The 23,064-nt window shown below is 47.2% G+C and overlaps 1 protein-coding gene across 2 annotated transcripts in view; it reads right to left on the bottom strand.

Moving 5' to 3' along the window:
- Window positions 1-23,064, bottom strand: part of kif26ba (kinesin family member 26Ba) — a 356,970-nt gene that overhangs the window by 147,348 nt on the left and 186,558 nt on the right. The window contains exon 1 of one of the 2 annotated variants that reach the window (XM_059985565.1): window positions 8,545-8,691. The exons of the other annotated variant lie outside the window; for it this stretch is intronic. Coding sequence (XP_059841548.1) covers window positions 8,545-8,561 — 17 coding nt within the window. The 5' untranslated portion in view covers window positions 8,562-8,691. Of the gene's footprint in view, window positions 1-8,544; window positions 8,692-23,064 lie in introns of those variants that run through there. 2 annotated transcript variants of the gene reach the window in all.

The following is a 23,064-nucleotide window of genomic DNA, read 5'->3' as shown; positions in this document are numbered from 1 at the left end:
ATCCAGACTGTGGACATTGGGGGGTGTATAGCCGGTTCGGTGGGGGGTGGGGGTTATGTGGTGACCCACTTTCTGCGCAGGCAAACCGGCTCACAAATAGCCAGCGCACAGGGGGGAGACTTTGGTAATTCACCTCTGACGTCATTTCCGTTCGGAAATTAAATGCCAGCGCCACGCAGTTTGAATAAACTAGTCTCGAAACGACTTACTGACTGCGTGTCGTTATTTCAGCGCTGTGTGTAGCATATCGCTGCACTATTGCATTCCTCTTTTTTTCCTCTAAATGCCTGTACGAGAATGACTGTCGAGCTGGTACATGGGAACACATACGTACTTTGATAATAAGTTTACTTTGAACTTTGAAGGTTGCTTTGTGAGGGGAATCTTTTTCAATCAGAGGGTGGTGAAAGTGCACAAAACATCAACTCTCCACAGATGCTGCTCGACTTTCTGAGTTCCTCCAGCATTTTGTGCATGTGGTGGATTGGTACAGAGGGATTTGGAGGGATGAAGTCCAGGTGCAGGGAGAGGCCAGCACCGACTAGATGGGCCAAAGGGACTGTTTCTGTGCTGAGGTGCTCTATGACTTTATGGTCTTTGCTGCAGGTCTGGCAGCTTGCTGCAAACAATTTCACAGCTTCATTTCCCACTGTATACCGACGAGTATGTCATTTCATTGACTACAAAACACCCCAGAACACTCAAGGGTCCCATGAGGTACAGTGCAAGCTTGCAATTGGGGACATTATATCTAATACATTGGACGGGGGGGGGGATCCAATGAAAGTCGTTCAGGGTTAATTTAACCTTCGGATGCCCACTGGCATTTTGCGAATGGTAATTACCAACTTTCTTCAACTTCAACCCTATTATCAGTCCCGGTCCCACGTTAACAGAACTCCCCTTATAACCCTGCTGCGGTCAGGCGTAATGCAGTGGTGCCGCTGGTAGAAAGGCTGCCATACAGCTCTGGCGACCGGAGTTCAATCCTGACATCTGGTGCCATCAGCGCGGAGTTTGCACGCTCCTGCTGTGACCACACGGGCTTTCACCAGGACCCCCTGATCCCTCCCACATTACGATACGTGCGGGTTGGTGGGTGAATTGGCCACTGTAAATGGATTCCATGCCGTGTCTCCCTGTGACTCGAGGATTTTGGATTGAGAAACGGAAGCCAAGTTGTACATTATGTTCTGTCAACGTCAGTCGCGAGCATAAAAGGGGTCAGCCACCTCGGAGAATGTGGGTCACACGAATCCACTTGACCCACAGACGAAATGGCCGACTGACACCACCAAGGAGGCACTTGGCCTTGTGAAAAATGATCGCGGCCCTTTCTGGATTAGTGGGTTACAATTAAATGGATTCTTCTAAGACAGATGTGCTCCATTTAAAGGCCTGTTGAACAAATTCGCTTACAGTGCTCCGCACGCAGTAAATAAAATCAATCGTTATCATTAGACTAATATAGGAAGGGGAAAATAGCCTAAATATGGTTGCAAGTAACGTTAATTTAATCAGACATCAAAATGTATCTCAATTACTGGCAAAGTTGCTAGGCAACCGGTTTGGTGAAGCACTCTGAAGGCCATCTGTAGTTTGTCTCCCCAAATGCAGGATCTGAGGCGGCACCATGAGGTCATGTCAAAGATTAAGTTGTCTGAAATGAATATCACAATAAAAGATGCTCAATATGATTAGAGGCCATTAATTCTGGCAGAGCCCTTATATAAGTAAGGTACGCTCATTATTTTTTTCAAAATTGTGGAAAAAGAAAATTACTTATAGGGAGTCAGCTGAGGCATTCCAGTCGAGATGGTTAGGGACTGGCATCTTGCTACTGCCCATGCAACGCACTGAACAATTCTCCAGGCTCGGCAGTTCCTCAGAACAATGCCAGCTCTCTGCACCGTGAGCTTATATCAGAAAGACGGAGCACTCTGCTTAACAAGAATCCAAAACTGTTCCTCCATCTGCTTAACGACTTCCATTCTTACTGAAATCAGCCTGAAGTGAAGTGGCAGGCTTTTAAATGTCCCCCGCTCAGGTTGGGTGAGAGGGGTTGAGACTAGAGGAGGTGAGAGGTTGGGTGAGACTAGAGGTCATGGGTTGAGGGTGAAAGGCAAAATATTTAAGGGGAATCTGAAGGGGAATTTCTTCACCCAGAGGGTGGTGAGAGGGTGGAATGAGCTGCCTGTGGAAGTACTGGATATGGTTCAATTGTAACATTTAAGAGAAAAATTTTCACCTCACAACGTAAACCTATGTCTTTTAGTTTTAGACTCTCCGACCCTGGGTAAAAGACATTCACCTCATGATTTTATAAACCTCCAAAGTCACCCCACCACCTCATATGGTCCAGAGAAAATAGCTCAACCCCTCCAGTCCAAGTAATATCCTGTGAACCTTTTCTATCCCCATTCTAGTTAGTGACCACTGGACATAGAACATAACTGTGCAGAGGTCTCAGGCCCATATATCTCAGGTCTCTGCTGCCAAGTCCTTTGCACAGAAGCGTGGTGATTTTAGGTATTGCACTATACAACTACCACAAGAAAAAACAAATTTCATGACCTGATTCTGATATGGGTCTCTATTGTGGACTGAGAGTGGGAAGGGGGCAGGGAGAGGGAAATCATGGTTGGGAAAAGGGGAAGGGAGAGGGGAGAGAGTGTGAAGCAGCAGAGAGACATTCTGCAATGATCAATAAACCGATTGTTTGGAATCAAATGACCTTGCCTGTTGTCTCATGGTTGGGTGTGTTTCCGCCTGTACCGCCCCCAGCTGTCCCACATCCTTCCTATGGTGGTCCACCCTCACTATTCCCTACATCCTTTGCTCCCGTCAGATTTACAAACTCGCTCTCCGCTTCACATTGACAAATACAGTATTGTGCAAAAGTTTGAGGCACTCTAGCTATATTTGCACAGTACTGTACATTGATGGGAGGGATATGGAGGGCTAGGTGTAGGTAAATGAGGCCAGGCAGAAGGTTGGGCCAGCAAGGATTAGATAGGCCGAAGGGCCCACTTCTGTGCTGTAGTGCTCTGTGACTCTAATGCAGTGCCTCAAGGAGCACCATAGACAAGGCAAGCTTCACCCGTTTGACTGAAATGCCTCCCTCCCTGTTTTAACAGGGCCTGGTATTTTGTATTGCACCTTTAAATGCAGAAAAACAGGAGCAGTATCAAGTGAGAGTTTAAACACTGTCAACTGAGAAAGGGTTGGCTCAGATAAAGAGACAGGTTATAAACAGGGCATGGAAAAGGAGGGTGGGGGGTGTGGAAATTCCAGAGGTTAGGACATGTCCACTGATGAGGGGGGAGTCTTGTGGCCAGGGCAAAGGGAGAGTGCTGGGGGCATAGCCATTGGCCTGTGTTTTTTAATGCCTCCAAAGTGGCACCGCACGAGGGAAAGCTAAGGAAGCCATCTGCTTCTGTTATTCCTGTCAAGCTCCAGCTCAGGAATTCAGAGCTGCGACGTCGGCTGCCAGGGCTGCCTTGTGTGGAAGTGCTGGGGATGGGACGCAGCCAGCTGCGGGGAGCCAAGAGCAGCTTCCTCTCGCCTGCGCTCCCATCCACAGACACTGCGGGGGGGGGGGGGGGGGGGAGGGGAAGCGGGAATCATTCACGGATTAAAGGTCTTCACTTCCGAGCGTTCCTGCCCAGCACACCTCGATCGCCCTCTCCGCAAGTCTGCTGGGTGGGATTCCACAGCACAGAGCCCCTGGTGCCTCCTGCCAACTCTTTGAGAGACCTACCTAACTTGGCATAAGATCTATCCAGCTACCCCACTCACACCACTGGTATATTTCCCCCTTACAGGGACTGTCTTGGGTCCTTCTGCAATTAGCGACGTTGCGCACTTTTTTCACTATTTTGAAATATATTTTTCGTTATAACTTATACTGATTTTTAACAGTTTGCACAGTCCTGCTCCCACAAAACAACAAATTCCACACCATAGCAGCAGAAACAGGCCATTCGGTCCATCAAGTCCGTACTGCCATTCCATCATGACTGATTTATTATCCCTCTCAACCCCATTCTCCTGCCTTCTCCCCATAATAACGCACACAAAATGCTTGAAGAACTCAGCAGGCCAGGCAGCACCTGTGGAAACGAGTGAACAGTTTCAGGCCAAGATTCTTCATCAGGAGTCCTGACGAAGGGCGAGTTGCTGAGTTCCTTCAGCATGTTGTGTGTGTCGCTTTGGATTTCCAGCATCTGTAGATTTTCTCGTGTTTGTGGTTCTCCCCGTCATCTTTGACATCCTTACTAATCAAGAACTTATCAACCTCTGCTTTAAATAGATCCAATGACTTTCACAGCCATCTATGGTAACGAATTCCACAGATTCACCATCCTCTGGCTAAAGAAATTCCTCAAACAAGAGAAAATCTACAGATGCTGGAAATCTGAGCAACACACACAAAAAGCTGGAGGAAATCAGCAGGCCAGGCTGCATCTATGGAAAAAAGTACAGTCAACGTTTGGGGCCAAAACTCTTCCACAGGATTCATTTTTGTTCTTCTGCCGAAAGGCGGCAAATTGCAGATGTTAACCCTGCTCGCTGACTAAACTCTCTTCCCTCACGACCCCTCAGCTATCCCTGCCAACTGACACTTTGGCCAATAAACTTTTGCTAACCCCTTGATCAGGGCCTTGCTGCCTGTGTGAACGTGGCCATCTCCACCCAACCAAGAGGAAAATGGTTGCATTTCCATAGCACCTCTTTCAGGACTCCTCTGAAGTGTTTATCGGCCAATGAAGTTCTACAGGCGTAGTCACTGAATGGGACTAAGGGTGGTGTCAAGTGTGACACAGCAAGCTCCCATTGACAGCAACGCAGTAATGATCACATTACTATCAGGCAAAACTCCCAAAGTCTTTCTCTGTATTGGTGCTGCTTCCTGCGCCCAACGCAGAATGCAACAATATCATTTTCTTCCTCAAATCCAAATTCCAGATAATACGTTAATATTCAAAGAGGGTTGAATGGTATTTATTATAGTCACGTGTACATGAAAGGTTTCTCTTGCATACTTCTCATACAGATCAGACCATTACACAGCGCACTGAGGTACAGCAAGGTTGAGCTAGATTGGTCGGCACAGAAATGTAGTGGTCAGCGCAATGCTCTAAAAGATCAGGGAGTTCCGGCGATCGGAGGTCAATTCCAGTGCCGTTCTGTAAGGAGCCTCCGTACGTTCTCCACGTGGAATGTGTGGGTTTTCCCGGGCGCTCCGGTTCCCTCCCCAAATCCAAAGACATACCGGGTAGGTTTATTGGTCATTGCAAATTGTTCCGAGATAGGGTGAGGGTTAAATGAGGGTTGTCGGGGGTCGCTGGGGCAGCACAGCTCGAAGGGCAGGAAGGGCCTACTCGGCACCGTGTCGCGAAATAACAATGCAGTATGAAGTGTAACAGCAACCAACCAAGCCCAATGCAGACCAGTGCTCTTCAAAACAGACCACGGCAGTGTTTTTACATCTGTTTGGGATTATAGGGGCAGTAAGAAGGACTACAAGGCTTCCAAGGATGGACATCAGACATCTGCCCCCTCCTCAGATTATGAATTCTTCCAACCAACGAGGTACTTGGTGGTCGGCAAGGAGACTGCGGGCTGATTGGCCTGTTTCTGTGCTGACCCACCAAGGCTCTGGAACAGGTATCCTGATTGGTGGTCACGCTGCAGAGTGGAATGCTGCCGTGTGAGGATTGGCCGTTGCATTTCTGACTCACTAACCGTGAGCTATGGTAGCACAGCAGTTAGCATAATGCTTTACAGTGCATACGATCAGGATTCAATTCTGTAAGGACTTTTTTATGTTCTTCCGGGACAGCGTGTGCTTCCTCCGGGTGCTCGTTTCCTCACGCATTCCAAAGACATACAGGTTAGGGTTAGTGAATTGTGGGCGTGTTATATTGGTACTGGAACCGTGGCGACACATGCAGGCTGCCCCCGGCAAATCCTCGGACTCTGTTGGTCATTGACGCAAGTGAAGCTTTTCCCTATGTTTTGATGTACATTTGACTTATTTGGCTAATCTTCAATTTTTAATTCTTTAAGACATTACAGAAATTCGGGTGAAGGACCCAGTGTGCGTTGAGCCCCCTGAGATGCTCAAACATGTCTCCCGCCTCAGGAATCATCAGTCCACTCCCAATGCCCCAGCCTGCTCATCAGCACTTCTTCTTCCAAACCGACCCCATCTCTACCACCCTCTTGCTCCATCCCCATATCGCTAACCAGAGCACCTACATCCTCCCCTGCCTTTACCCCAAAGCCCCATCTCAAACCTATCACCGACGTTAACTGCTCACTCCTGACCTACGCCTACACCACCAAGCCAGGCAGGCTGGTCCCTAGCGCTCAATGGTCAGGTCACCGTGAAGCAGTAACCGGGGTGACCACTACAGCCAGCTTCTTCACATCACCCCGCGAGCCTCACACACTGCTGGTGATGCTCCCTGCTGAATGATGACCAATGGTGATCCGGCACACTTTGGGAGCCCGGTGCTCACCACTAATGTGTTGAAGCCTGTTACTGGGCAACTCCACACCATTCTCTGAATTGTCTCTGGGCTTTAGCTCCATATCAATGTATGCACTAATGCACACTCACACACAAATGCCACAAACACATACTTACACACAAGCCACGCTCAAGTACGTGTGCACACTCACATACACACCACACACATATACATATATGTTCATGCATGCACACCCATCACATACATGTGCAGGCATGTACAATGTACACCACACACGCACATGTGCACACACACACACACACACCACACACGCACATGTGCACACACACACACACACACCACACACAAATACATGTGCACACACACAATATGCAACCACTTGCACACACAATGCACTCTTACCCCACACACCTGCACATGTTGCATATCCAAACGTGCACACACAAACATAATGCCGAAAACACGTGAGTACACAAGCGTGCACGCACATGTACGCGCACACGTACACACAACACACTCAATCGCCCGAAGTGAGGCGGGCCTCGTGGTGCCTGGACATCAGATTCAGTGCCCAGTACTGGACCCTCGGGATACCTGTCACGTATTATTCTCAAACTCTCCCTGCTGGATCCCTGAAGCTCAGCCGGCCCGTTAACAAGTCTGCTACGACATCTGACTCACTGATAGCAAGGACCACATACCTCAGCTGCTCGGCTTCCCTGCCCGTGTGACCGATCCTTCCCCACACACCACCCTTAACTCACTTCCCGCTCTGGAAACATTAGGCCACCCAGCGCCCTGTGCTTGTGTTACAACTCCTTCACCCTGCTTCAACCCATGACTCCCCAGATATGCAACCGGCAGATGATAACATCTGTTTCCTTCGCACCCCTACACCGCGGCGTTCCTCTGACTCTCGAATCTCTCCAAGTGACCCTAACTCTCCGAGTCTCCGCCTCTCTCCGGACCGGGGGATCGCTTGCTCGCACATTATCTTTCTTTAGCTCCGGGTCTGAGTGATATTGGCCCACGAACCCATTCGGCCCTTCCGGTCTCTGCCGGTGCACAGTGCAATCCCACCAACGGCGCCCCCGCCCCCACCAGCGGATCCTGCTGCACACCTACGCTGGGAACTACTCACAGCGGCGAATGAACGGGATTTAAGCAAGACGCGAAAACTCCACCCCACAGGAGGAACAAGAGGCGGCAGACGCTGGAATCCAGAACGAAGAAGCCGCCAGGGGAACTCACGGGGTCGAGCAGCGTCTGAGAGAGGGGAAGAACCTTTCCCACCCCCGAGTTCCTCCAGAGGTTTGCTGGCGTTTCCCCCCAGAGGAGCAGGTTGATCGACACAATAGAAAGTTGAGACGCCAAGTCTCAGTATCACGAGAGATTCCGTAGATGCTGGAAATCCAGAACAATACACACAAAATGCTGAAGGAACTCAGCATCTATGGGAAAGAATAAAGAGAGGCCGTTTCGGGCCGAGACGCTTCATCGCGACTGGAAAGAAAGACTCCTCATCCTCCCCAGAAACATCCCAACGAGAGTGTAGGCATTTAACCAACAACGAACAAACTGTTGGAGGTCCCGATGCGGGGTTTGGAGTCGAAGCGACAGGCGTCCCGCTCCCCCCCCGCAGGTGCCGCTCGCCCCGCCGGGTTCCTCCTGCCGAATGCTTGCAGCTCTAAACTCCACCCCGGCAGCGCCGGTGGACGGGATCAGAGACCCTGGGTTGCCGTCGGAGAGAGGCAGCAGCTCCCGGCCACCGGGAAAATCCTGCGCTGTTATAAAGGCAAATAGAAATCGGTGCCCGATTTGCTCCGTACCGGGTCTGTAAAAGTTGGGTGGAAGTATATCAGGGGTTAACCTTGCCGAGGTTTAGCGAAGTGCCGATGAACGGGGAGCGGCTCGCGATGGAGCCCAGGGAGTGATGCACAGGGGACATTGAAAGGACCATCCGCGGGGAAAGCTCGGGAGCCTTATTTAAACACGCACTGACACACACACACACCCACCCGCAGCCAGGCAATGTTTGACTTACAACGCCGAGCTCTCCATCCCGCGCACGGATCAGCCGGCTCCGCTCACCCCCGGACGAGCTGCCACTCAACCAACCCGCGCATAGCTCCGCACGGACAGCAACCCGCCGACCGAGTGTGCAGCATCCTGCACGCTGCACACTCAGCTCGGCCCTGCCCTCCACCCCATCTCCCCTCTCTTCTGCGACCGCCACCCCCCACACCCCCTTCCTTCCGCGCAGTTATCGGGGTGCGCACACCCCCTTGCACCAGCAACTCCGCCTCCCTCCAGACTGTGCACGGTGCCCTGTAGGGACCCCCCCCCCCCCACACACACACACACACACACACACACACACACACACACATACACACACACACACACACACACACACACACACACACACACACACACATACATACACACACACACACACACACACACACACACCTCGCCTCCTTCCCAGTCCCCCACACCTCTTCCATTTTCCCTGGAAGTTTCTCTGCAAGAGGGATAAGGGAACATAACCTCCCTCCCCCAGAAAGGTTTTGGGAGTTCACTAATTCGCACGCTCAGGATATTCAGAAGGGTTGGTGGGGGGGGGGGTGCTCTGTCCATCACGGGTGAACTGATCCAGCTTCCCTGGGGCGCGGGAAGTTGAGGGGTGGCCCGAAAAGTAATTCATATTATCATGAGGGGCGTAGACAGGGTGGACGGCCAGTCTTCTCCCCTGCTTAGGGAGTCTAAAACCAAATGGTATAGGCAGGGTAAGGTTTACAGAGGCAGCTGAGGGGGCAACATTTTCACACACAGGGTGGTGGGTGTGTGGAACAAGGTGCCAGAATAAACGATGAATGGGGGTACAATTACAGCGTTTAAATGACATTTAGACAGGTACAAGGAAAGGTTATGGGCCAAATACTGGTAAATGGGACAGTTTCAGATGGACAAATTGGAAGAGATGGGCCGAAGGGCATGTTTCTGGCAGTTTAACTCTATGACTGGTATCAGTCCTGAGCTTCTACTATTTGCTCCACTCCTGGAGCGTATTCCCAGGTACCTATCCAGGAAAACGGCACAGAAACTGGCCCTTCGGCCCAACTCCTGCATGCAGGTAGACTGCGAAACCCATGTGGTCCGTATCCCTCCTTTCCTGGCCACATACCTGTCCAAATGATTTATTTTAAATTCGTAATCGTAAATTCGTAAACTCTTCCGCTTCCTCCTTTCAGAAATTCACAGAAAGAGCTTTCTTTACTATGTCTTTTCATCTCACACACACACACACACACACACACACGTCCCAGATCTGGTGAGTGTGCTTTTCACACCTGTTATTTTGTACAGATCACTCTACTGTTCAGGCAGAGCCATGCAGATATGCCACTTAATTGCCAAGGCCAATTACTGAGTGTAATCGCTGCTGTTAATTGTCAGGGCCCTTTTCTTTTCATTGACAGCCAGCGATTTTCTGAGATTGCCATTTTAAGTCACTTGTAATCTATATAGACTGTGCTTTCCATTAGAATTCAAAGTGAAGCGGGCAAACACGTTCCTCTGCCTCCTAATGGGCGTGCTTTCAGCTCAATTTAAATGATAACTCCACCCCACACCCCTTTCTCTCTGCATTTTTATTAAAGCATACAGCACAGAAGGTGTGCACCTTGTCCATGCCAACCCTGATACTTATCCTCATTAGGCCTGCATCCCTCTGCACCTTTCCCATACAAATACCTGTCCAAATGCTGTAATTATATCTGTCTCTGCTACCTCCTGTGGAAGCCCATTCCAGATTACCACCACCCTCTGTGTGAAAATTTTGCCCCTCAGATCTCCTTTAAATTTCTCCTATCTCACCTTGACCCTGAGCTCTTCAAGTCTAGACTCTTCTTACCCTGGGAGAAAGATTTCATCTATGTCCCTCATAATAAAAAAAAATTCTATAAGGGTTCTCTCCTCAGCCTTCCGTACTTAAGTCAGAATAAACCCAACCTATTTAATCTCTTCATATGACTACAGCGCTTCATTCCAGGTAAAATCCTGGTGATTCCCTTCTGCACTCTCTCTATCACAACAACATCCTTCCTAGTATGGTGACTAGAACTATTCTCAAAAAAAAACTGTGGTCAGGAGTGGGAGTGGATTTGTTCTGATGAGCTAGTATGGCCTTGTTGGGCTGAATTGAACATCAATGTCTTAAGGAAATATTGAAAGGGCTTTAAAGCAGGAACAATAAAACAATTAAAATAATTTACCCTGTCATTATCATGGTGCTCTTCCTGGGAGCTTACTGTCATTGAGTCATAGAAATTGGTCCATGCCAACCAAGGTTCCAATTTAAATTGGTCTCTTTGCCCCTGTTTGACCCATATCCCACTAAACCTTTCCTATCAATGTAGCTGTCCAAACGTCTTTTAAATGTTAATGTACCTTCCTCAACCACTTCTTCGGCAGATCATTCCACACACTGATCACCACCCTCTGAGTGAAAAAAGTTGCCCCTCATTTCCAATTCCTCCAAGAGGACCACAACCTTGTTGGGTTTGGAGGCTTGCTTGCCTCAATGACCTGGAGAGCTATATTGGCTGGAGCCAGGGCTTTATGGTAGGGTCACCCATGCCAAACTGGTGAGCGGGTAGAGGACAGACTAAGAGTGGTCCAAGTTTGGGGATTCAGCTCAGGGCCAACAACGCTGACTAGTGAAACAAAACCATTGTGGGAACAGCAATAAAGAATCCTGCTCCATCTCAGTGTGATGGTGTTCCTGAGCCTCAGCCCGGGACTGGCATGACTAATGGTAGTGAAAACCAAAAGGAAGCTGCTGACATGATGAAGGAAGCCCTGGATACCGGCAGAGATGGAGGATCTTCATACCTGCCCTAAACACTAGCGGCGTAACGGGCCGTAAGTAAGTAAGTAGGTCATCTTCCAATCTTAAACCTATACCCTTTAGGTCTTGATTCCCCCACCCTGGGAAAAAAGACCCTTCACATTCACCCTATCTATGGTCTTCATGACCTCTGTGAGGTCACCCCTCACTCTCTACACTCCAATGGGGTAAGTTCCGATAGACTCTAACTTAAATACTTGGCATTTGGTCCCTCACCCCAGTTATTGCCCCTCAGCCATCAAACTCTTGAACCAAAGAGGGTAATTTCGCTCACCTCATCTCTGAACTGATTCCACAACCCATGGACTCACTTTCAAGGACTCTACAACTCGTGTGTTCTCGGTATTGTTTATTTATTTGTTATTATTTTTTTCACAGTTGTATTTTGTATTTGCACAGTTTGTCTTCTGCACATTGATTGTTTGTCAGTCTTTGTGTGTAGTTTTTCACTGATTCTGTTGTATTTCTTTATTCTACTGCAAATACCTGCAAAATGATGAATCTCGGGGTCGTGCAGTATATGGTGAGATATACATACTTTGACAATAAATTTACTTTGAACTTTGAACTTCAAAGTTCCAATCCACCAGTGTGTCAAGTGTAGTTAAATTAAAGAGGCAGGAAGTAGGGGAATATCAGGTGGTAAATAGTGCCCAGCGTTTGAAGTTCAAAAGCAGCAGCGTTAGGTGAGTAAGATGGCCACTGAACCTGGGCTTTGGTGCTGGTGCTCCCCTCTCATCCTGTGGCTGGGAGCTGGGAGTACTTGTGACCAGACGCAGCCACGTTTACCCCGTATCATGCTAACCTAGCGGTGGGGTAGAAACTTAGCCAAGGGGCACAGCACAGAACGAGGACATTCAGCCCATTGAGCCCACTGCCCTGGCTCAGAAAAAGCTGCAGGGAGGGCTGTAAACTCAGCCAGCTCCATCGTGGGCACGAGCCTTCCCAGCATGGAGGTAATCTTCAACAAGGTGGTACCCGTCAATAAGGACACCCACCACCAGGATATGCCCTGTTCTCAATACTACCATACAAGAGGTACAGGAGCCTGAAGACACACACTCAAATTTTAGGAACAACTTCTTCCCCTTCGCCGTCAGATTTCTGAATAGATCATGAGTTACGGACACAACTCACTAGTTTGCTCTCTTTTTACATAACTTTTTTACATGTTGCAACTTTTAGTAATTTTTATGTATTTTACTGAACTGATGCTGCAAAGCAACAAGTTTCACTACAAATGTCAGTGAAAATAAACCCGATTCTGATCTGCAAATTGGTGTGGTACAGTAGCGTAGTGGTTAGCACAGTGCTTTATAGTACAGGTGACCTGGGTTCAATGTCCACCATGGTCTGTAAGGAGTTCATACGTTCTCCCTGTGACCGCGTGGGTTTCCTCCAACAGTCCAAGGACATACCGGTCAGTAGGTTAATTGGTCATTGTAAATTGTCCCGTGATTAGGCTAGGGTTAAATCGGGGGGTGCTAGGCGGCATGACTCAAAGGGCTGGTGGGGCCTATTCTGTGCTTTATCTATCTATACATTTATCTAACTTTCGATCTATTAATCTAAGTAGATAGATAGTTTGTGATAAGCAGGTAAAGATGGTAGAAGAATGGGAATAACATAAGATTAATGTGTCTAGGTGGGCATATGTCTGTGCTGTCTCTTCTATATTTCACCAAATTTGTTGCTTTATTAGTGAACAACTGTGGGAATTGATCGGAGACAGTTGGGGCACGGAGCAGAGGAACACAATTTGCAAAAGGTTCCTTATTTGTACAAAAATCCCAAAGGGGGAAAGAAGGTTTTTGTGTTGGACGATTTCATCTTCGTTCACGTGGACCAGAAACACCTAACCAGCGCTGCGTGCTGGGAGGCAGTGTGCTGGAACTGTCAACGTCAGTCCGTGCTGAGCTGACAAGAATCACCACTTAATTACATGGAACATTATTCACAGCCTTCTCCCTTCGGACAAGCACGAGAGGTTCCAGCTCTCCCCTTCCCTCCTCTTCCCTGCCTGCTGCGCACCAAACTTTTCTTTTGTTAATTCCTTTGTTCCCCTCCCTCCCTGTCATTGCTACTTGCTCTCAGGGAGCTGTCAACCTCTTAATTAGACCCTAGACCCTCATTGCTGGTCTAATCCTGCTGATCTCATTAGCTGGCAACATTGTGGACCAGTGAACTGCATCTGCAGAGTGAATCAGACTGAGATCATCTCAGAGCTATCCATCAGCATGCGACAGGTGATATCACCAGGGAGGGCTGGGGATGAGGCAGGTAGAAAAAGATTGGGGGGGGGGGGGGGTTGGACCCAGTTATCCCACTTTGAACGTTGTCCCACATCCATATTTTGCAACTGATATTAACCATAATTCAGAAAGAAAACCACATTTGCTTTTCCACTGCACGCACAAAAGAGATTCTAAAGTCAAAGAACACTACGGCACAGAAACAGGCCTTTCAGCCCATCTAGTCAGCGCCATACTGCTATTCTGCCACGTTCCATCAATCTGTACCAGAACTATAGCCCTTTATACTTATCCCACCCATGTACTTATCCAAATTTCTCATAACACATTGCAATCAAACCCACATCCACCACTTCTGCTGGCAGCTTGTTCCACACTCACACCACCCTCTGAGTGAAGAAATTCCCCCTCAGGCTCCTCTTAAGTATTTCATCGTTTTCCGTTAACCCATGAGCTCTAGCCTCGTCTTACCCAACCTCAGTGGAAAAAGTCTGCTTGCATTTACCCTGTCTATACCCCTCATAGTTTTGAAGACCTCTATCAAAGCTCACTTCATTCTCCTAAGCTCCAGGAAATAAAGTCCTAACCTGACGAAAGTCCTGACGAAGGGTCTCGGCCCAAAATGACGACAGCGCTTCTCCGTATAGATGCTGCCTGGCCTGCTGAGTTCCACCAGCACTTTGTGTGTGTTCCTAACCTGTTCAACCTTTTCCTATAACTCAGATCCACAAGTCCTGGTAACATCCATGTAAACTTTCTCAATCTTATTTATATCTTCCCCGTAGGTAGGTGACCAGACTGCAAACAATACTTCAAATTCAACCTCACCAACACCTTAAACAACTTCAGATTCTGGAGGTTTAGAGCAACACAGACAAAATGCTGGAGGAACTCAGCAGGCCAGGCAGCATCTGTGGAGGGGATAAACAGTTGCTGTTTCAGGCCGAGACCCTTCATTGGGACCTGTTTATTCCCCTCCATAGCCACTGCCTGACTTGTTAAGCTTCTCCAGCATTTTGTGCGTGTCGCTTTTCTGCTGATACCGTTCACTGTTTTCCGAAAGCTCTTCAGGTTTCAGGTTCCCCCCACGTTCCAAAGGTGTATGGTTAGGGTTACGGTTAGTGAGCGGTGAAAGTGCGCCAACACGTGCAGGCTACCCAACACAATCCTCGCTGATTTGACGTGACGCAAATGGTGCTTTCAATACTTGTTCAGATGTACTTGTTGCAAATAAAGCTAATTTTTATTCTCTTGGCTCATTATTATCACATGAAACAAACTAACGTGAAAAGCTTTAGTCTGCATTGACATAAAGGCAGATAATTCCAGACTAGGTATACCGAGGGATAAAAGAAAGGAGGATCCCGAATCCAGAGCAACACACACAAAATGCTGGGGGATCCAGCATGGAAAGGAACAAACAGTCGATGAGACCCTTCATCAGGACTGGAAAGAAATGGGGAGGACACCAGAATAAAGAGGTGGGGATAAGGGGAAAGGGCCGAGGTGGAAGGCAGGTGGGTGGCAGGAGAGGAAGAATTCTGAAAGGTGAGGAGTGCAGCCTGCAACCTGATGAAATGAATATTGACTTCTCCTTCTGGTTAAAAAATTTCCCTCCTCCTCCCCTCTTCCTCTATTCCCTGCTCTGGCCTCTTCCCTCTTCTCACATGCCTATCACTACCCTCTGGGTCCCCTCCTCCTTCCCTTTCTCCTATGGTCCACTCTCCTCTCCTCTCCAATCAGATTCCTTCTTCTCCAGCCTTATACCTTTCTCACCCACCTGGCTTCACCTATCACCGTCCAGCCAGCCTCCTTCCCACCACACCCACCTCCCCCCACTTTTTTATTCAGGCGAATCCCTCTTCCTTCCCAGTCCTGAAGAAGGCCCGAAACGTCATATGCTTTTTCATTTCTGTAGCTGCCACCAGACCTGCTGAGTTCCTCCTGTACTTTTTCTGTGTTGCTGTATTTCTTGGAAAGAGTGATCATAGTATGATTGAATTTCGCATTCAGATGGAGGATGAAATAGTTAGATCTAAAACTAGTCTATTATGCTTGGACAAGGGAGACTACAATGGGATGAGGGCTGAGTTGGCGAATGTGGATTGGGAGCACAGGCTATTTGGTAGGACAGTTGAGGAACAGTGAAATACTTTAAAAGAGATTTTTCACATTGCTCAACAAAAGTATATTCTAGTCAAAAGTAAGGAGAGTAAGTGTGGGGAGAGCCAGCCTTGGATAACTAAGGAAATAAAAGGTAATATCAAATTAAAAGCTCATGTGCACAAAGTCGCAAAGAGTAGTGGGAGACTGGAGGATTGGGAAAACTTTAAAAAGCAACAGAGAACAACTAAACAAGAAATAAGGAAAGGGAAGGTAGAATATGAAAGTAAATTAGGACAAAATATAAAAACAGATAGCAAAATTTTTTATAAATATATAAAGCGGAAGAGGGTGGCTAAAGTCAACATAGAAGACAAGAAAGGGAAATTGATATTGGGTGATAAGGAAATGGCTGAGGCATTGAATGACTATTTTGTGTCAGCCTTCACAGTGGAGGATACGTCTAATATGCCAAAGAAGGATGTTGTGGATGAAATGGGAGGTGAGGACCTTAATAAAATCACTGCCATTAAAGAGATAGTGATAAGCAAACTAGAGGGCCTGAAGGTAGGTAAGTCCCCAGTCCTGATGGGATGCATCCCAGGGTGCTGAAGGAATTGGCGGAGGTTATAGTATTGGCGGGGAACAGGTGGATGTCGTATACTTGGATTTCCAGAAGGCGTTCGATAAGGTGCCGCACAAGAGACTTATAAATAAGATATGGATGCATAGAGTCGGAGGAAGTGTATTGGCATGGATAGTGGATTGGTTAACTAATAGAAGGCACAGAGTTGGTATTAATGGGTGTTTCTCCGGCTGGCAGTCAGTGGTGAGTGGGGTGCCGCAGGGGTCGGTGCTGGGCCCACAGCTGTTTACCGTTTACATTGATGATTTGGAAGAGGGGACTGAGTGTAGTGTAGCAAAATTTAGACAATAGACAATAGGTGCAGAAGTAGGCCATTTAGCCCTTCGAGCCTGCACCACCATTCTGAGATCATGGCTGATCATCTACTATCAATACCCGGTTCCTGCCTTGTCCCCATATCCCTTGATTCCCCTATCCATAAGATACCTATCTAGCTTCTTCTTGAAAGCATCCAGAGAATTGGCCTCCACTGCCTTCTGAGGCAGTGCATTCCAGACCCCCACAACTCTCTGGGAGAAGAAGTTTTTCCTTAACTCTGTCCTAAATGACCTACCCCTTATTCTCAAACCATGCCCTCTGATACTGGACTCTCCCAGCATCTGGAACATATTTCCTGCCTCTATCTTGTCCAATCCCTTAATAATCTGATATGTTGCAATCAGATCCCCTCTCAATCTCCTTAATTCCAGTGTGTACAAGCCCAGTCTCTCTGACCTCTTTGCGTAAGACAGGAATTAACTTGTGAATCTACGCTGCACTTCTTCTACAGCCAGGATGTCTTTCCTTAACCCTGGAGACCAAAACTGTACACAATACTCCAGGTGCGGTCTCACCAGGGCCCTGTACAAATGCAAAAGGATTTCCTTGCTCTTGTACTCAATTCCTTTTGTAATAAAGGCCAACATTCCATTAGCCTTCTTCACTGCCTGCTGCACTTGCTCATTCACCTTCAGTGACTGATGAACAAGGACTCCGAGATCTCTTTGTATTTCTCCCTTACCTAACTCTACACCGTTCAGATAATAATCTACCTTCCTGTTCTTACTCCCAAAGTGGATAACCTCACACTTATTCACATTAACCGACATCTGCCAAGTATCTGCCCACTCACCCAGCCTATCCAAGTCACCCTGAATTCTCCTAACATCCTCATCACATGTCACACTGCCACCTAGTTTAGTATCATCAGAAAACTTGCTGATGTTATTCTCAAAGCCTTCATCTAAATCGTTGATGTAAATCATAAACAGCTGTAGTCCCAATACCGAGCCCTGTGGCACCCCACTAGTCACCAACTGCCATTCCGAGAAACACCCATTCACTGTTACCCTTTGCTTTCTATCTGCCAACCAGTTTTCTATCCATGTCAATATCTTCCCCCCCAATGCCATAAGCTCTGATTTTACCCACCAATCTCCTATGTGGGACCTTATCAAATACCTTCTGAAAATCAAGGTACACTACATCCACTGGATCTCCCTTGTCTAACTTCCTGGTTACATTTTCGAAAAACTCCAATAGGTTAGTCACGCATGATTTGCCCTTGGTAAATCCATGCTGGCTTGGCCCAATCCTGTCACTGCTATCTAGATATGCCACTATTTCATCTTTAATAATGGACGCTAGCATCTTCCCCACTACTGATGTTAGGCTGACAGGACGATAGTTTTCTGTTTTCTCCCTCCCTCCTTTCTTAAAAAGTGGGATAACATTAGCCATTCTCCAACCCTCAGGAACTGATCCTGAATCTAAGGAACATTGGAAAATGATTACCAATGAAATGCAATTTCCAGAGCCACCTCCTTTAGTACCCTAGGGTGCAGACCATCTGGACCTGGGGATTTGTCAGCCTTCAGTCCCATCAGTCTACTCATCATCGTTTCCTTCCTAATGTCAATCTGTTTCATTTCCTCTGTTGCCCTATGTCCTTGGTCCATCCATACATCTGGGAGATTGCTTGGTCTTCCCTAGTGAAGACAGATCTAAAGTACTTATTAAATTCTTCTGCCATTTCTCTTTCCCAAAACAATTTCACCCAATTCATTCTTCAAGGGCCCAACATTGTTCTTAACTGTCTTCTTTCTCTTCACATACCTAAAAAAGCTTTTGCTATCCTCCTTTATATTCCTGGCTAGCTTGCGTTCGTACCTCATTTTTTCTCCCAGTATTGCCTTTTTAGTTAAATTCTGTTGTTCCTTAAACATTTCCCAATCATCTGTCCTCCCACTCACCTTAGCTCTATCATACTTCCTTTATTTTAATGCTATGCAATCTTTGACTTCCTTTGTCAACCACTGTGGCCCCTTTACCCCCTTTGAATCCTTCTTTCTCCGGGAGATGAATTGATTTTGCACATTATTCCCAAGAATACCTGCCATTGCTGTTCCACTGTCTTTTTTGCTAGGATATCCATCCAGTTAACTTTGGCCAGCTCCTCCCTCATGGCTCCATTGTCTCCTTTGTTCAACTGAAACACTGACACCTCCGATCTGCCCTTATCCTTCTCCAATTGCAGATAAAAACTTATCATATTATGGTCACTACCTCATAATGGCTCCTTTACTTCAAGATCACTTATCAAATCCTGTTCATTACACAAAATTTGCTAATGACACTAAACTGAGTGGAAAAGCAAATTGTACAGAGGATGTGGAAAGTCTGCAGAGGGATATAGATAGGTTAAGTGATTGGGCCAAAGTCTGGCAGATGGAATACAACGTTGGTAAATGCGAGATCATCCACTTTGGAAGGAATAATAAAAGAGCAGATTATTATTTAAATGGTGAAAGACTGCAGCATGCTGTTGGGCAAAGGGTCTTAGGAGTGCTTGTTCAATTGCAAAAAATTGGCTTGCAGGTACAACAGGTTATTAAGAAGGCAAACGGAATGTTGGCCTTCGTTGCTAGAGGGATTGAATTCAAGAGCAGGGAGGTTATGCTGCAACTGTACAGGGTACTGGTGAGGCCGCACCTGGAGTACTGTGTGCAGTTCTTATCTCCATACTTGAGAAAGGATATACTGGCTTTGGAGGCGGTGCAGAGGAGGTTCACCAGGTTGATCCCAGGGATGAAGGGGTTACCCTATGAGGAGAGATTGAGTCGTCTGGGACTGTACTCTCTGGAGTTCAGAAGAATGAGAGGGGATCTTATAGAAACATATAAAATTTTGAAAGGGATAGATAAGATAGAAGTAGGAAAGTTGTTTCCATTGGTAGGTGAGACTAGAACTAGGGGACATTGCCTCAAGATTCAAGGGAGAAGATTTAGGATGGAGATGAGGAGAAACTGTTTTTCCCAGAGAGTGGTGAATCTGTGGAATTCTCTGCCCAGGGAAGCAGTTGAGGCTTCCTCACTAAATATATTTAAGAAACAATTAGATAGATTTTTACATAGTAAGGGAATTAAGGGTTATGGGGAAAAGGCAGGTAGATGGAACTGAGTTTACGGACAGATCAGCCATGATCTTACTGAATGGCGGGGCAGGCTCGATGGGCCGGATGGCCTACTCCTGCTCCTATTTCTCATGTTCTTTGGATTTACAGCATCTTGTGTTTATGCAGAATACAGTGTCGCAGTTAAGGAGAAAGAGAAGTGCAAGTGGACAAATAAGATGCAAGGGCCACAGTGAGATATATGGGGAGATCAGGAGTTCATCTGTTTACATATGAGAGCTTAATTGAGTCTGTGGACAGAAAGGGGCATTTAGTTTAAAGGGGCTTTACTTGTTTACTTGAATGAGATATTTGCCTTCTATAAACATCCCATTCAAATGCCAGCACTTGTAACAATGCAGTCTTTCTCCCTCTACCACACCAACTTGCTACCTTGATTAGGCGCTAGAGTGAGTGCAGTCCAACTTGACCCATCAATGCTGCATCTCTATCTCTGCCGCCACCCTCCACTTGGCAGGCTTCAGAGATTACCTATCATCACCGGAGAACGAGGGGACAACTCCTAGTGCCCCAGATGAGCATCTCATCTTCCCCGAGCCTCTCCTTTGCTCTGTTGTGATACACTGTTTTGGAAGCAGTATTTCTGAAAGGCCGGCCCCAAGCAGTAAGCCGCTGTGGAAAGCACAGGCTGATACTGTCTGCCCGGTGCCCAGATGCTTAACTCTCCAACTGTTGAGACCAGTGTCAGTGGTTCCCCTGAGACTATGCACAGAGGCTGACTCTTAAAGACTGACGGTAAATGACAGGAAGCCTCAGGGAACTCAACATGCAACCACGAGAGAGGAGGCCACTGCGTAGCAAAGTTAGTTCTTTGCTCAGAGAGGTGACTGAGAAATGTGCTGAAAGATGAAAGACTGCCAGACAGGGGAGGATTTGCAGCCTATGAGGTAACTGCGTTTACAGCCTGGCCGTGAACTTTTTCAGCCCATTTTAATTTAGACATCCGGCACGGTAACAGGCCCTCCCTGCTCAATGACTCCGGACTCCCCAGTCATACCTATATGACCAATCAACCTACTAGCCTGCACGACTTTGGACTGTGGGAGGAAACCAGAGCACCCAGAGGAAAGCTAAGCAGTCACAGGTAAAACATGCAAACTCCGTACAGAGAGCAATGGAACATGGTGCTGTGCTGCCATGCCACCCCAGTGTTGAGCTTTTAACCTGCTGCGGGTTCAAGCTCGCGTTAGTACAGCACTCAGAGCAGTATTTTGCATTGGGACCCCGGGGTTGACCACAGGACAGTGGGTCTAGTCACTTGGAGGCTGAATGCGTGCAATCCATGCATGAGTACTGCTTGTAATCTGCCAGACCACAGAAACCATTATGGTCATGGGGAGTATTTCAAGTTCAAGCTCATTGTCATTAAACTATATACATGTGTACGGCCAAATGAAACAGCGTTCCTCCAGGCCTAGGTGCACAACACAGTACATATAACTCACACACAACACAGAATTGGTTTAACCTCACATAAATTAATGAACAGTCAGGTGCATTTACAGTGCAAGTCAAAAAGTAAGCATAACAATGCTACTGGTGCTTCATATGTGATGAGACCTGGGTGCTGGTTGGGGATTCAGCCTGGGGGAAGAAGCTGTTCCCCATCCTAACAGTGCTTATTCTAGTGCTACTGTACCTCCTGCCTGATAGTAGGAGGTCAAAGAGATGGTTGGATGGGAGGGATCGTTGACAATGCTAGGGCCCTGTGTACGCCGTACTCCTGATAATTATCTCGGATGGGTGGTAAAGAGACCCTGCTGATTCTCTCAGCAGTCCTCACAATCCTTTGTAGGGTTTTGTGGTCAGATGCCTTGAAATGCCCTTACCAGACAGAGGTGGGGCTGGTTAAGACACTCCCAGTGCTGCTTCTATAAAAGTTTATAGAATGGGAGGGAGGAGCCCGGGAAGAGGAGATGCATATACCGCGGTCCAATTCATCTCCCTGAAGGAGTGCCTTTATTCTCCTATCCTCCTTCTCTCACTCAATTCCTCACTCTCCCATTCAATTCCTCAATCTCTCCCTATCTCATTCAGTTCCTCAATCCCTACTCTCTCATTCAGTTCCTCAATCCTTCACTCTCCCATTCTGTCACACACATTCACTCCTCTCGCACTCAGAACAGAACAGAGATGAGGAGGAACTTCTTCATGGAGAAGGTGATGAATCTGTGGAATTTATTGCCACCGACGGCTGTCGAGACCAAGTCTTTGCATATATTTGAAGCGGAGGTTGATTAGTTCTTGATTAGCAAAGGTGTCAAAGGATGAGGAGAGGGCAGGTAGTGAGGTTGAGGGGGATAATAAATCAGCCATGATGGAATTATAGAGCAGACGAGATGGGACAAATGGCCTAATTCTGGTCCTATGTTTCATGGTCTTATTTGCTCTTCATTCACTCATTTATACTCTCTCAATCACTCATTTTCCCTCACCCTCCCTCTCTCCCTCCTTTCCTATTTCACCTTCACCTTTCCTCACTCAGTTTCTCCCTCTCCTTCCTCTAAAGTTTACACATTTTCCCTCACTCACTCTCTCCCTGGCTCCTTCACCCACCCCCGATTTACCTCTCTGTTTTCACTTGTCACGCTGGAAAATCTACCAGCTCTTTACCCAGCCCTTCAATATTAGAGTTGACACACCATTAATCTATTTATCTTTTACTTAACTGCAATTAAAGAATGTCGCTGAAATGGCAAAATCCATTGTCATAATTCGGACCAGCACTGAATTAATTGTAAAAACAGCCAGTGACCTTGTCAGTGAAAGTCATTGCTATAAAAATCTTGAAGAAGATATAATAAATGTATAATATCAGATCGCATGAGTAGATTTGAGTTTCATTTTTTTCACCTTTGCTCTGTGTGAAGGCAGAATACATTATTAAGGTCCCTCACAATCTGGGACATGCCCTCTTCTTATTACTACCGTCAAGGAGAAGGTGCAGGAGCCTGAAGGCACACACTTAACATTTTAGGAAAGTTTCTTCCCCTCCGCCATCAGATTTCCAAACGGACAATGAACCCCTGGACACTACTTCCCTATTCCCCTTTTGCAACATTTATTTATTGTAACTTAAGGCAAATTTTATGTTTTGCCTTACTCGGCAGCCACAACACAACAAATTTCACAACATGAACAGGTCAAGAGAAGTTCCTACCCCTCAGCCATCAGGCTCTCAAATAAAAGGGCATAACTAT

This window comes from Hypanus sabinus, chromosome 12 (assembly GCF_030144855.1).
Source record: "Hypanus sabinus isolate sHypSab1 chromosome 12, sHypSab1.hap1, whole genome shotgun sequence".
Taxonomy (NCBI): Eukaryota; Metazoa; Chordata; class Chondrichthyes; order Myliobatiformes; family Dasyatidae; genus Hypanus; species Hypanus sabinus.
Note: the sequence above shows the minus strand (reverse complement) of the source record. Positions and strands in the feature narration are given on the sequence as shown.